This window comes from Polyodon spathula, chromosome 2, assembly GCF_017654505.1.
Source record: "Polyodon spathula isolate WHYD16114869_AA chromosome 2, ASM1765450v1, whole genome shotgun sequence".
NCBI classification, from domain to species: Eukaryota; Metazoa; Chordata; class Actinopteri; order Acipenseriformes; family Polyodontidae; genus Polyodon; species Polyodon spathula.
In genome coordinates this window covers 77571635-77586859 of record NC_054535.1, presented here as the reverse complement: position 1 = coordinate 77586859, position 15225 = coordinate 77571635, and the positions used below count along the sequence as shown (strand labels likewise).

The 15225-nt window shown below is 36.9% G+C and overlaps 1 protein-coding gene across 1 annotated transcript in view; it reads left to right on the top strand.

Moving 5' to 3' along the window:
* Positions 1–3799: 3799 nt before the first annotated feature.
* Positions 3800–15225, top strand: part of LOC121300990 (ATP-dependent RNA helicase DDX4-like) — a 28180-nt gene continuing 16754 nt past the window's right edge. Inside the window, 4 exon segments of the mRNA XM_041230046.1 lie at positions 3800–3921; positions 6247–6295; positions 9632–9742; positions 14545–14625. Of these exon segments, the coding sequence (XP_041085980.1) occupies positions 3847–3921; positions 6247–6295; positions 9632–9742; positions 14545–14625 (316 nt within the window). The 5' untranslated portion in view covers positions 3800–3846.

Here is a 15225-nt window from a genome sequence, read left to right as displayed (position 1 = left end):
TTGTTTCTTTTTTCAGGCTGAAAAAGTGCCTTGGGTCGACACTGTCAATACCTTTTAGAATTTTGAATGCTTGAATTAGGTCGCCACGTAGTCTTCTTTGTTCAAGACTGAACAGATTCAATTCTTTTAGCCTGACTGCATATGACATGCCTTTTAAGCCCGGAATAATTCTGGTCGCTCTTCTTTGCACTCTTTCTAGAGCAGCAATATCTTTTTTATAGCGAGGTGACCAGAACTGAACACAATATTCAAGATGAGGTCTTACTAGCGCATTGTACAGTTTTAACATTACTTCCCTTGATTTAAATTCAACACTTTTCACAATGTATCCGAGCATCTTGTTAGCCTTTTTTATAGCTTCCCCACATTGTCTAGATGAAGACATTTCTGAGTCAACAAAAACTCCTAGGTCTTTTTCATAGATTCCTTCTCCAATTTCAGTATCTCCCATATGATATTTATAATGTACATTTTTATTTCGTGCGTGCAGTACCTTACACTTTTCTCTATTAAATGTCATTTGCCATGTGTCTGCCCAGTTCTGAATCTTGTCTAGATCATTTTGAATGACCTTTGCTGCTGCAACAGTGTTTGCCACTCCTCCTACTTTTGTGTCGTCTGCAAATTTAACAAGTTTGCTTACTATACCAGAATCTAAATCATTAATGTAGATTAGGAATAGCAGAGGACCTAATACTGATCCCTGTGGTGCAACACTGGTTACCACACTCCATTCTGAGGTTTCCCTTCTAATCAGTACTTTCTGTTTTCTACATGTTAACCACTCTCTAATCCATGTACATGTGTTTCCTTGAATCCCAACTGCGTTCAGTTTGAGAATTAATCTTTTGTGCGGGACTTTCTGGAAATCTAAATAAACCATGTCATATGCTTTGCAATTATCCATTATCGATGTTGCATCCTCAAAAAAATCAAGTGAATGAATGTTCGCTTGCTGTTGTAATATTGGAAAAACATTTTGGAATTGGTTTTAGCTCCCTTAGCAATGTTCATTTCTATTTCTCTCTTGGCCTTTCTAACTTCCTTTTTGACTTGCGTTTGCAGTTCTGTGTACTCTTTCTGCGTACTTTCTTTTTGGTCCTTTTTTAATGCTCTGTAAAGTGCCTTTTTTCGCTGAATATTTTTTTTAATTGATCTATTAAACCATTTTGGCAATTTAGTTTTACATTTAGATTTGTCTACTTTAGGGATATAATTGTTTTGCGACTCTAGTACTACATTTTTGAAGAACAACCATCCTTCTTCTGTGGGTGTTTTCTCTATTTTACTCCAATCTACTTCAGTAAGTCTCTGTTTCATACCTTCATAGTTTGCTTTTCTAAAATTGTAAACCTTAGCTTTAGTCATTACTTTTGGGGTTTTAAAAAACACTTCAAATGAGACCACGTTGTGGTCTGAGTTTGCCAGTGGTTCTCTGACCTCTGTTTTAGTTATTCTATCTTCGTTATTTGAAAAGACTAAATCAAGGCATACCTCCCCTCTAGTCGGTGCCTTGACCAATTGTGTTAGGAAGCAGTCATTTGTCATTTCCACCATTTCTATTTCATCCTTCGTGCTACCCACCGGGTTTTCCCATTTTATTTGGGGGAAGTTGAAATCCCCCATTAGTATGGCTTCTCCTTTGCTACACGCATTTCTAATGTCATTGTATAACAGATTATTGTGCTCACCGTCTGAATCTGGCGGTCTATAGCATGCTCCTATTATTATGCCCTTTGAATTTTTGTCCGTTATTCTGACCCATATTGATTCGGTTTTATTTTCTTTGTCCAGGTTTAACACCTGGGCTTCAAGACTGTTTCTTATGTATAGCTCTACCCCTCCTCCTCTTTTGTCCTGCCTGTCTTTCCTATACAGTGTATACCCACAAATATTATATTCGTCCCCATCACTCTCAGACAATCACGTTTCTGTAACACCTATCACATCATAGTTACCTGTTAGTGCAGTAGCTTCAAGTTCTAGAATTTTGTTTCTGATACTTCTAGCATTTAGATAAATACATTTAATGGTTGTCTTACCTGAGTTGTTGTTCTTGTTTTGATGCGGTCTCCCTTCTGTTTTTTTTGTTGATTTCTCCCCCCTTCCTTTCTAGTTTAAATGCTTCTGAACCTGCTCGAGGATCTTTTCTCCGAGTAGACTGGTTCCCTTGTTATTTAAATGCAGTCCGTCCCGTCTATACAGATAGTCCTCGTTGTTGATCTCGTCCACATGTAAACACTATGGCAAAAGTTAAGGGTTAAATGTTAAAACGGCTTGCCATAGCACCACAAAGTGTTAACCTCTGTCGTTTTCCTGTGCTCTGTATGGCTCCAGAATAGCGCATTTTTTTCTTCAACAGAACTGAATAAAGACCCCTTTGTTTGGTTGTTATAATCTGATGTAACTGTCAAGCAGAAACTGTCTGAACACACATACAATTCAGTATGAAAGAACACATATAACATTTTACGCCAAATTAAAAGTCGACGTGTTCAATTATCCAATATACTACATTCCCCAGAATGCATTATGTGCTGTGACACAAATATTCCGTTAAAAAAATAAAAGTTAGTTATATATAATCGTTTTTGCAACATGGGTTTTTGTGAGCGGAATCCTGATTTATTTTTTATATATATATTATATATATAATATATATATAATAAGTATATTTATATATATAATAATATAGGAATATACTTTTATTTTATTTAATATATAATAAACACTTAATCTACTGAGGTAAAATAAATTACCTCAGGTACACCAAATAAAATTTAAAAAAAGAAGCACGAACCCACGTGTTATGTTCCCGCCGTTCCATTTGCGTTTTCTCGTTCTTTTCACCTACGCCGAACAGGAGCTGGTTTGGTGGTCCCCGTGGGAGGTATGCTTTTTGACTGCTTAAATTAGTAGTTCGTTGAAGTTAGTTGTTGTCACACAACACAATGCATTATGTTAAGATATGAAATGTAATGTATGTGGCAGTTTGCTTAAAACATAGTACGGGGTCATTTAGGACCCAAGTAACTGAAGCAGAATGTATGTAAGCGTTTAATTTTTGTAATGCAAATACATTAACTAATGAAAAACACTTAAATGTTATTTGCATGAGACAGCAAGGCGATTTTGCGTACATTTGCTGACTAAATTGTAAGCAAAGCTTATCGTCTTATATGGAGACAGGTTCGACATCTTATTTCGACAGTAGTATGGTGCTTTTGGAGTATAGCCGTATTTACGCGCCATGACTAATAGCAGACTATTTAATACATTTGTTATGATAAAACTACAGTCGACATTTGAGGACCCACTTGTGTCTCTTTTTATTTATTTTTTTAACCAATTGCAGCATTCGTTGGCCTAATTAGTTATACTGGTACAAATTTAGTAAGCCTGCACATGGAGTCGCGTGTAAATCTTTGCGCAAAGTGAAAACTTCATTTTTTTAACTTTTTTTTTTTTGTTGAGATACAATTGAGAGCGATTGTAGCGTTTTGGTTGTAATGTTTGTGGGACGATTGTGCGATACTTACTCTGTATACTTGCCCCAGTGAGTCCCGCTCATTTTTGAGCACATTAACAGTCACCCCGATCATGAATGCATTGTGAAAAATAGTATTTACATTCAAATATCACTACCATTTAAAAAAAAAATCAAACTGCCTGTGATGTTTTGATTGTGTAAAGTATGTTTTGTTTACACCCTGCAGAAACCTCTGAGTTCACCCACCCACGAGTTTATAATGAAATACTGGACATGAACCTGTGTTTAATTTACTGTTTTACAGTTCCAACAGGACCATCCTCTAAGCCTCAAAGAAAACCGAGCATTCAGAAAAAATGGCAGATGAAGACTGGGACAATGAAGTTGGAACATTGAGTGCTCCTTCCTATTTCCCAAACAAAAATATAATGGTAAGGCAATAAGCTAGTAGATTTCTACATATTGGCTCCTACTGGGGTTGCCACCTGGCCCCATAATTTGGGAACACTGGGAGACAAAACAGGATTTTGAAGTTGACTTTAAACTGAAGGAGATCAACACGTGAATTGAGCCCTAAACCTTTGCTAAATTGATTCTGGTGATTTTAATTATCTGGAGGCAGCATGACAATACAATTATAGCTTTTAACACATTAAATAAGTACCATATGTATTTATTTTATTAATAGTTTTAAAACATATATATTTTAAAGTTTCTTTATAGTTTCTAATAGTATGTTGCCTTCTACAGATCATTAATACTGACCAGATGACGACTATTCCTGACACCAGACTGTGAACACTGGATCAGTGTTGTTATTTAATTGGGAGAGTCAATGTAAATTAGGACTGTACATTACTAACAGGATAGAAATAGAAACTTTTAAACATTTATAACTGAAATACAAACTTTACAAAGTATTTTGAACAAACCTACATGCATTTATTCAAGATGCTTTTTTTTTGTCTTTAGTAAGATTTGTACTATCACATGGATTTGGATAATTAAGAAGCAATATAAATTCTGCAAGTTTTTAGTGCTCAATTCACGTGTTTATTGATTTCAGTTTAAGGACAACTTAAAAACCCTGTTCCATCCCGTTGTTCTTGAATTCGTGAATTGTGGGGCCAAGTGGCAACCATGTTCCTACAAATGTCTAATGAGCACCCAAATACCAATACAGGGCTCTAAATTGGCAACAAGAGCAAGGCCAAAATTGTCTTCAGTTCAGTACATTTGTAGAAGACACCAAGGCCACTAAACTTGCAGGCAAGTCAAGTGTTGTGCAATTTTGCTTAGGATTCATATGTAAAGTTAATTACTGGCTACAGAAAGAAACAACACCTTTTTAACATATTAATAACTATTTATTAAGAAATGCTGGTTTTCTTTTTGGCTTTTTTTGGGGGGGGCGGGGGGTTGTATCAACCAGCAGCCTAGAGGGCTACAGACTAACTTTTTCCAATAGGAACTAATGGTTCTTAGGCCAAAAATAATTGCTGGGTGCCACTTTAAGAGCAAGTTGGCTGCTCACAATGTAAGACACTAAAGCAATACTAAATCAGTAACTTTTAGGTTAGTACTAGTTATTGCCTCATTCTGTTGAATAGATAATCTATGCAGCCTGTGACTGCAGTGAACTCTGCATTTTATGTTTTGAGATTTTCGGAGTGATGTGTAGGGAGATCGTGACTGCACCTTTTTAATTGTGCAGTTGTAATATGGGAAATAGCATGCTGCAGCTCACATGCCTTGTTAGTGGAGTCCTGGTCTGAGAGCGGGTGCAGCCAGCTCTTATGTTTTTTTTTTTTTTTTTTTTAACTGTACATGTAACCATTGCTTCAGTAAAAAAAACAAAAAAAAAAAACAGGTTTGCATTTCAGTGAGTTTGTTCTGTTATTTCGATATTAAATACGTCACAGAAAACAATATCATATATAGTAGATATTTCCAAACCATTCTTTTCCATTGTCACAATCTGAAAGCTAAGTTTAGTGAGTGGCAGTTTTTCTACTGCGGTCAAGTAAGCTGCAGTACATTTCATTTAATTGTCTAAATGTTGCCTAATTACACTCCCAAGTATGTGTGCGTTCTGTTATCTTAAATTAGTCAGTTTGAGAAATACTCGGTTTTCCTAGCAGCAGCTGACGCCTGCATTAGTACAAAACTGAAGTCAATAGATATCAGCTGGTCATGTAACTAGATCAATTAAATCATCTCTGGACTCCTGAAGGTAATATAACCGAATCTATCGGGGATAAATGCGCCTGTTAAAGAAGATGCACTCTGTCTGTGTTAACTCAAAACCTATGTAGGCAACCTATGATTTGAGTGGCGAAAGACAACATTGGTTTGTTGTAGTTCACAAAGAAAACCTTTCAGCTTGATATGGTGACCTTTTCACTTCCCTTTTTATTTGTATAGTATTGCCCTTTTGCTGAGTTTCAGCCCTTCATTATAATTATTTTAGCTTCATTTTGTTAATGGCACATGTCCAACACACAAACCTTAAGTGTATTTCAGTTTTTTCGTTCTTGGTCTAAATCTCTTGAAAGCAGCATTTTATGGTAAGCTACGTTTTTAGTTAACAGTACTCGACACCTTTGGTCACCATCACAACTGCTGCGTGAAACTGGGTTATCGTATTCTGGTGTTAATACAGCACCTCTGGACTTCAAGGCATTTGCATTCTGTCAGATTATCGCCCCTCTTGCTCTTCAGTCAAATATGTAACTGCTTGCTTTTACTCTTAACAGGACAACTTTGGCAAGAAAGAAGATTTCAAAAGCAATACGTTTACTGCAGGTAGGAAAAATTAGGAGAGGAGTGAGTATCCGAATCTGGGGCTGTATGTATCCACGTCACGTCACATTTTCATAATACATTCTTGCAGGGCCCCCTCCTCGTCGCACAAAACACACAAGTTGAGTAACTTAAGGATTTGGATTTTATTTAACAGTGAACACATCTATCAATTAGTGATTTAACAGGGGTGGATCTAGCCTTGTAGTTTGACTCTCTAAATTCTTCAAGATACACCAAAGGGTCCCTGTGACCCCACCTCACCTCAATAAATGTATAACATACTTTAAATGTTCCTTTCATGCAGTTTGGAACACATTTGTGAATACATTTAAGTAACATACTAACAGTACAACTATAATAAGCAATACTAGGGAGTTATTGAAATTATAAAAATAGCTTCTGTGTAGTTTGGATTGTGCGTGCCCAATAAATATCGCTTGTATTCAAGTCTAGTAAAAAAAAAAAAAAAAGAAACATTTTTTAATGGAGCGCTTAAATTGAAAAAAGTATGTGGTAAATGGCAAACTAGGTAAGCAACACTAAAATGAGAAGAAAAAAGTCATTACACTGTTTGCCAGGGAAAGTTTGTCTTTTAACAAGTACACGCTTGACCACAAAGGAGACTCAAATAAGTTGAAGTTGCGCAGAACAATGTTTTTTTTTCTAATCTAATACTTTAGTGACCTATGGTGGTTTAAATTTATATATTGTAAGGGATTGGTCGATTAAAAATAGAAAAGACAATGTAAACTAACAGGAGGGTAAACAAAGTACATCTCTATTTGGATGAGACCATACATGGGGGGCATTAGGACCTAGTAGAGGTTACTGGAGTCAGGGAACCAATGACAGGTTTAGTCAATGGAGTAATTAGTAAACCAATTAATTGTGTAAAAGGTTGTGTGTGTGTGTGTGTGTTTATGTGGGTGATGATTGGAGTTTGGTTGGGAGAGTTGGAGAGTAAGCTGGTTATTGTGAGTATGGTGGAAATGGGACAACAAACTATTGGAAAGGTATTTGGGTTATGATTTGGTTTTGGTGACAAGGTAACAGGCTTAGCCTGCCTTGTTATTAATTAGGGAAACATTTGTTTAGCAGGGGCCTGAGATCGGGTTAGGTTTTCTTTTGTTTATTTTGTTTGTAAGTAATAAACACACTCTACGGCGTTTCCTGGCATCCTGTGTCTATTAAAGTGTTTATTTGAAGAAGGAAAACGTGTGACCACAGGACAGTCCTCTATACTTTAAATAGATTGCTGCATTTAAATGCCAGGTTCATGTATTAAGAAAGCAGTCTCAGTTATCTGCCAATTTACCAAAAATGTAAATAATACCTTAAGTTTCAAAGATTAGCCTATGCCTTGCCTTGGTTTCTTAGTAACCAATAAAAGATCAGCTTTTTCCATAGCTAGCCAAACAGCAGTGATAGAGGTTGGACGTAAACACTTGTGTGTATGTGCTAGACTTCTACAATTCAGTTTTCAGAAACTTCTGTGGCTCCTTAGAAATATACTGGAGTGTTTTTCTAGCAACAGAATGAACATAGGAAAAATAAATACGTAAAAACTGTTTGTTCAGCAGGCAAAGTGTAACCCAACCCGGGCATGTGTTTCAGTACAGAGCAGTGGTTGCCTACCTTCAGAAGACATTTTGCACTAAACCGTTTTCAGAACCTCTTTTTAGATCTTCTCACGCCCTTTCGTAAGAGTAGCCGCTAGAAGGTGGAGTTCTATACAAGCTATGAGCCTGTCAGGGGTTTTAAGATGGTTTCAGAGAGGGGTGCTCGGTTGTAACCACCATCTCCTGCTATGAGACGTAAAAAAACAAGGTCCTATAGTAAGTAACTGCAGCAGCAGTTGATGCATAGTTCACCTCTCTGCAAGTTGCTTTGGATAAAAGCGTCTGCTAAATCACCAATTAATAAATAACGGCAACTCTTGTTGTGGCAAGCGTCGGGTGACACAAATTGCATACCCCTGATCTTGTGGATGTAGGCAACGATGTACTGATGCTTTATGCTAGTTTTCAGCAAAATGCACATGCTTGCAAGTGCATCTGAAATGCAAAGCAGTGCATTTGGCTGCTTTAAATTCAGTGACTCTATATCTTACATTAGGTGGGGGGGGGGGGGGGGGGGGGGGGGGTGAGGAACCCTCCCTGTTGTACATTTAAATCCTGTTCCTAACCTATGTCAACTTGCATTTTCCCCACATTTCTTTTGTACATAATGGATTGTACTTTAGCTTTCATGGTTTACACGTTTGTGAATGTGCACACAAACTGCCTCTCTGCCTGTTCTAGCGGAGGCTTGTTTTCAGGGCCTTTCCTGTGTATTACTGTGGCAGTACTGAAGAAAAGCCCTTCCATAATTTGAGGGGGTGGGGCAAAGCCCCGTGGATAAAATGTGGTGTTGTGGTGCGTGGCTATGTGAACTTGCCTCGCACACTAAATGCATGCCTGCCACAGGACTCCCCTGGGTACTAAACCCTACTAGGTACAGATGGGGATTGCAGTAACCACAAACCAGCAAGGTTTGCTGACATAAGGGGGGGTTAACAGTAGAGTTTTGACCAAACTACGGAAGAAAATCTTTCCAGGGAGATGTCCGGGAGAAGGGTCCAAAATACTGGACACTCCCGGTGAATACGGGACAGTTGACAGGTCTGTGTGACATTAACCGTGCATCTTTCAGTTTTTATGCTGTGCTGTATTCTTCATCAACACATCTGCTTTAAAAAAACAAACAAATTTCCATTCAACTGCAAAGTCCGTTTAGTAACTTTTTGATGTTCTCTTCAGTCTTTTCCTCTCAATGAAACTGACAATAGACTAAATACAGTTTGGTAATGTGTATAAAACAAATATAGCTGGGGTTTTATCTTGCATATTAATACTAAAGCTGTATATAATAGATTTGTAGGTCTGTGGCTGTAGGGGTTATACCGGCACTCAAAGCCCCATAAACAGACCTTAACTATTCTGGTCAGTCTGTTCAATTCTACTCGTGCCAGTATTGGCACATTCACACATGTTAACTGTCCTATAAACACAGCATCTGCAGAACTGATTATCAAATTGGAATGAAGCTCATACAAATTATTTTTGTTCTATTTGTGCATGTCTTGAACTGTTAATTTAACTTAACTCTCTTTTAGGTTGCTTGTTATGAAGTAATGGTATAAATATATTAAATGAAAACAATTTCTTGATGAGAGAATTTAAATACTTTTTTCATTTTGCTTGGACTTGCTGGGTGCAACTATATTCTAGGTTCACAATGCGTCATGGGTGCACTAAGTTAGTGTTGCATTAATGCTTTGTGGCCGCCATTCTCTAGGAGGGTTTTCATCCTGTGGACAGCCTTTTAAACCACAGGGAGCCACGTTTCATCGGATGCAGTCTTATGACAGCTGGTGTACTTCAGTTGCGCAGCAGCAGCACCAAGATGGCAAGTGACTGTATAACCATGCTGTGTGTGGGTTTTCTGAGATGGGAAACATTTTGTATTGCATGTTTTTAGTTTTAATAAATATTTGTACGTGCACGGGGGCTGGGCTAAGACGCATGCCATTATGTGTAGCATGTTTGGCAGTTCTACTTGAATTTAAGGTCATAGAGGGTATATTTCTGTTTATATAAACAAACTTTTTTTTTTTTATGTTGTCACAGATGACGACTGGCTGCTGTATGGGATTTAGAAATAAGGGTGTTTTTGGAAAACGGCTAAAATTGAGTTGTACAGTCGACTCCTCTTGCTTGCATACTGGATAATTGCATACATCGTTTAATTGCATAGAATGCAACTGGTCGAGTTTTTTAATGCATTGTTTTCTATGATGATACGATTCGGCTAAATGCATATTGTCTAAATGCATAATTTGCTTAATTGCATGAAATTGTGTGGTCCCGAAGTCAGCTGTACAATGCATTTTACTTCGGCTAATTGCATAACGCAGTCCACTGTGTTCTGTCAACCTGCTGTTATGCATGTATATATTTACAAATGTAAAAATGTACAAAATGTAACACTCGGGCCGGGTACTGTGCGGACTTCTATCAAAGACTTTGTAGTCGCAATATCTACAGTAAGGTACTGTACACATCTTTTTTCATTTCCTGTGTTGCCAGAGAATACAGTAGTGTATGCACTGAGCTTAAAGTAGCACTGAACCTTACCCATATTTCATTGGTGTGTTTGTTTTGAAGGTGTACACAGTAGGCTACTTTTAAGTTACTTTAAATAAAAAAAAAAATATACTGTACTGTGTACAAGCCTTCAAGAAGGCAAATGGTTTTCAGTCTTGTGATTTTATTTTTTTCCCCAGTGTGTATATATAGCCTAGTCTAGTTTGCAGTCATTTTTTGTCAGCTTAATCGGTGGAGTTTTTTCCAAGTTGTAGGCTCTGTACAGTTCTTAAATTTAATGCTTAACATGAACTTTATGCCAGCTATTAGTACTTTATTATTAATAATAATATTTTACTTGCATTGCTGCGCAGAAGTGATGTTTTGTAGGTGTTATACTGTACCTTATTTCAAGTTTGTTTTGTTTTGAAGTTGTATTGCTACGTGCATTAAAATAATGAATAAATGGTAAATAATGTTATGAATATACAGGTACACGTACGTATAGACCCATTGCCATTGCTGCAGAATATTTGACTACATGTACGATATCTTGTGTGTGGTCTTCCTGAGTTGCGGCTTATGGTTACTGTTTGACTTTTCAATCAAGTTCAAATCACCTCTTCCCTCATCCTCACCCTTCCTATACATTTAATTGTACTAATTGTGTGTGTGTGTATGTGTGTGTGTGTGTGTGTGTGTGTGTGTGTATATATATATATATATTATATATATATATATATATATATATATATATATATATAATATATATATATATATAATTTTAGGGAAAATCTTTTGTAGCAAGTTTTGCATTTGTGGATGAGGAAAAATTTAAAAGAAATGGATATCTACAATTTATTTCAGAAACTCTTGCAAAATTCCAAAAATGCCAATTCAAAAATCAGGATTCGACATTAATCCTGGCCAGTAGAGAGCCGTTTGGCCGGTAATTATGAAGCACCACTGGGCTCGGTATAATGTATAATTTGTTATATATATTCATTGGTATATATGGCTTCTGTTTCATGAATCCAGGAAAATGGCCAGTGTTCTGAATTCATTTACAAACCATTTTTTAAAAACATAAATACCAAGTAAACCTAACTTTCCCATCGTGTGACATTTATTGTACAGTCAGAATCTGAGACTACGTTCCAAAGTGCTGTGTTGGTACTCGTTCCCGCGGCAAATCTTTTACAAATCGGGTTTTCTACAACTAAGCAACCAATTAGCCAAAAGGAAAGCACTGAAATCAATATCATTTTTTTCCATAATTACTTTCTTTATGAAGACGAACATGTAGAGTGGAGGCTTTATTATGACTGAAAAAAAGGTAACGTTCTGCCTTGGTTGGCGTCAGTTTCCCAGACTTGCAGATAAAACAGCAACTTTAGTATTTGTTGTGAATTCAACATTTCGTTTACATCCTATCCAGTCTCACAGTAAGATGTACTGATGGATACCCAGGCATGTGATTGAATTGTCTAACTTTGATTTGGGATCCGATGTGTTCAGGTCAAAAATGCCATTCACAATCTTTCCAGGACTCGCTGGTATCACTCAGCAAGATTGGCACTGACTGGGAGAGGCTACACAAGCGACAAGGCTCTGAGAAGGATTGTTGTTGTTTTGTGTTATGAATATTGTTTTAATGGTGTTTGAGGATTAGGGATGGGAATTTCAAATAGTTTCCTATTAATACACAGGGTGCAACGTTTTTGTGTATTCCGTTACCCGAACTCTGGTCCCTTACGCTACCAAGAGTAAAAGGCAAATGGGTGTGCACAAGCAGACAGCATAAGTGTAAGCCAGTAAAGTTTAGGGTTAGGGTTAACAAAGTGTACAAATAATATCCAAGACAATCGCACATGTTGTTTTTTCCTTTTGTTTTACGGAATTAATACTGAACTTGACGAGCAGCAACGTCACAGCGTGTATCTCTTCCAGTTAAAGCAACAATAATATTGCGCAAACCACTAAATAACCATTTTTACTGTAGTGTGTTTGGAATAAAATAACTTTTCATATAGCAACCTAAATATTCTATGTGTGTTTAATTCTAACAAATAATATTTATAAAATAATCTTAGTGTAAATATTGTAATTCCTGGCCAAAACAATAGAAAATACATTCCAACATTACAATAGTTTAACATTACTAATTACAATTAGCCATCCAGTACTGACATCAGATGAATCTAAGAGTTACTTTGTTTATTCAATAATGTATAAACAATTCAGAACAAGGATCCCTGGTTGTACTTTTAATGGTCAGTGCAAATGTTGCCGTTACTCCATCCATTCACAGAAAGTCACCAGTAGATGTTTTACATTGAACTCCAGTCCAGAGTTAAAAAAGAACTCCTTTCCAACTCCAAGTATCTTGCATTTTGTTATAGTTAGTGCGTTGTTGTGCTTAACATTAAGTAGGTGTTTATATTCATCATAATGTTAAATTACCTTTCTAATTTTAATGTACTTCTTTTAGTGCTTGCTATATACAATAAATATATTGAGCCAGATAAAATTGCATCCAGACCAGTAAAAACACTAGCTCAGTGGCCCAAGGGACCAGTAGTTAAAAATCTAAACGTAGAGCCCTGAAAACTATTCATAACCTATGATGCTATGAAAGTATTGTCTACACAGTGCTAGAAATTTCAATATGATAATTCTAAACCTAATTCTAGAAAATGCTGGATTGTAGTTGAACATTCTTAGAATGTATAAAAGGGTTAGGCATAGGATGATTGCTGTTATTACCAATAAGTCAGTATAGGGAAAAACAGAGCTAGAAAATTATTTATTGTCAAAGCTGGAGAAGGATAAAAGATCTCCTTGCATTGTAGACACAATTGGTTCCTGAAAGCCGAAGCACATTTTCCCATAGGAACAATAAATTAGGGTTACGTTCCTGACTCTTCGGCCAGATAAGAGTTTTACAAAAATGACCAAAAATGACTCGTGCAAATATTTATTTAAATCTTTACACTCAGCCTGGTGATTACGTGCATATTACTTAGACACTTACTGGCTTGTTTAAAAGTACAGACTCTGGGCTTTCCAGTGACGTGTTCAGTGTTTGTATGTGGTACTCCTAGCAGGAAATACGGTCGTCTGAAGTCAAGACCCTCATCATGTTCACAGCTTAGGTTTCGTTTTTGAGTCAATTGCCTTTATCAGTCATTTAAGGGCAAATAAATTCTAAAAAAAAACAAAAAAAAAAACCGCTAGAGTAAGTCAGGGCGACCACGACAGGTACTGTGGTTCGGACATAGAGCATGCGCACGTGGCTCGGGTCTCGCCATGTCGTAAATGCCGTATCGATGTCGTAAAGTTGAAGCGGGGTAATAATGCAAAAGAGTCGTAAGTCGAAGCATCGTAAGTCGAGGATCACCTTTATCCCAATTTCAACTGTTGTTTCTATTATCAAGAAGTATAAGACTCAGTACTATCACAGCACTCCCTCGTTCTGGAAGAAAGAAGGTTCTTTCACCAAGAACAAGTAGAATAATTGTGAGGAAGAATAATAATACTAATCAGAGATTGACTGCCAAAGATATTAAAAGTGAATTGACTGGGGTTTCCATTTCAAGCATAGGTCGAGTATTGCATAGTGAAGGCCAAGGAAAAAGCCACGCTTGGGAAACGTCGTGGCACAGGCAGTTTAGTTCCAGTACATGGTAAAATGAATTCCATAGCATACCAAAAGATATTGGCCAATCATCTGAAACCCTCCACTACAAAATGCAACTAGATGTTCCATCGTGAAAACAATCTAAAGCACACATCAAATCTACTTCAGAATGGCTAAAGAAGAATAAAGTCAAGGTTCTGGAATAGCCTAGTCCCAATCCTAATAGTTTAAAAGAGGCTATTATTGCTAAAGGTGCCTCAAGTAGCTGTTTCATATTTCTTGTCAGGGTAAGAATACTTTTGAATTGGCATTTTTGGAGTTTTGCCAGAAAAGTGCTCAAATAATTGTAGACATCTATTTCTTGTAACCCTCCCCCTCAACAAAAGCAAAACTTGCTACAAATGATTACCTATGATTTGAGAAATTTCTAGAAATTGCATACATACAAACAAAGAATCAAATACCTGCTGTGTTGCTTTTTGCAGGTAATGGAAACAGTTACTGGAACAATAACTGTGAAAAAAGCAGTGGCTTTGGAAGAAGGGGTGGCTTTGGGAATCAAGGAGGTAAGTATACAGACCTGATTTAGCAAATGGGGCTGGTTTATTGAGCATTTTCCAAAAACATGCAATGCCAATACAGACCATATACCATGCATTCTTAATATGTTAAGATGCAAGGACGCTTAACCCTGCCCATATTTTTCTGAATCCCGCCTCTCCTGTATTCATGGCATGTATTTATGTGATTAGTAGTCTATATCCAAAAATTAGATTGATATTTGTCAATGTTTCTGTATTTGCACATCCATAATAATAAACTAGTTATTTGACTGTGAGAAGTTGCCCCAATTGGTTTGAATGTAGTTTTATGGTGGTGTCACTATTGCATGTTACGAGAGGGTTTTTATCTGCAGGGATGGAAATGCTGGATGTTTTAGGTAGGTCTTGATTTTTTTTTTTTCCCCCCAAAAGATGGCAGAGGATTTGAAAAGTCCTCAACAGGTGGTAATGGATGTCTTGTAAAATGTCTGTGGGTACCAGCAGAGGTCACCAGATAACTTCAGTGCATCCTTGTTGCTGTAGAAATGGGTATATTTGGTAAATCCTTTCTTGTGGTGTAATGCTGAAGCACAGAGAGATTGAGTTAAGGTCTTGGCTTACAAC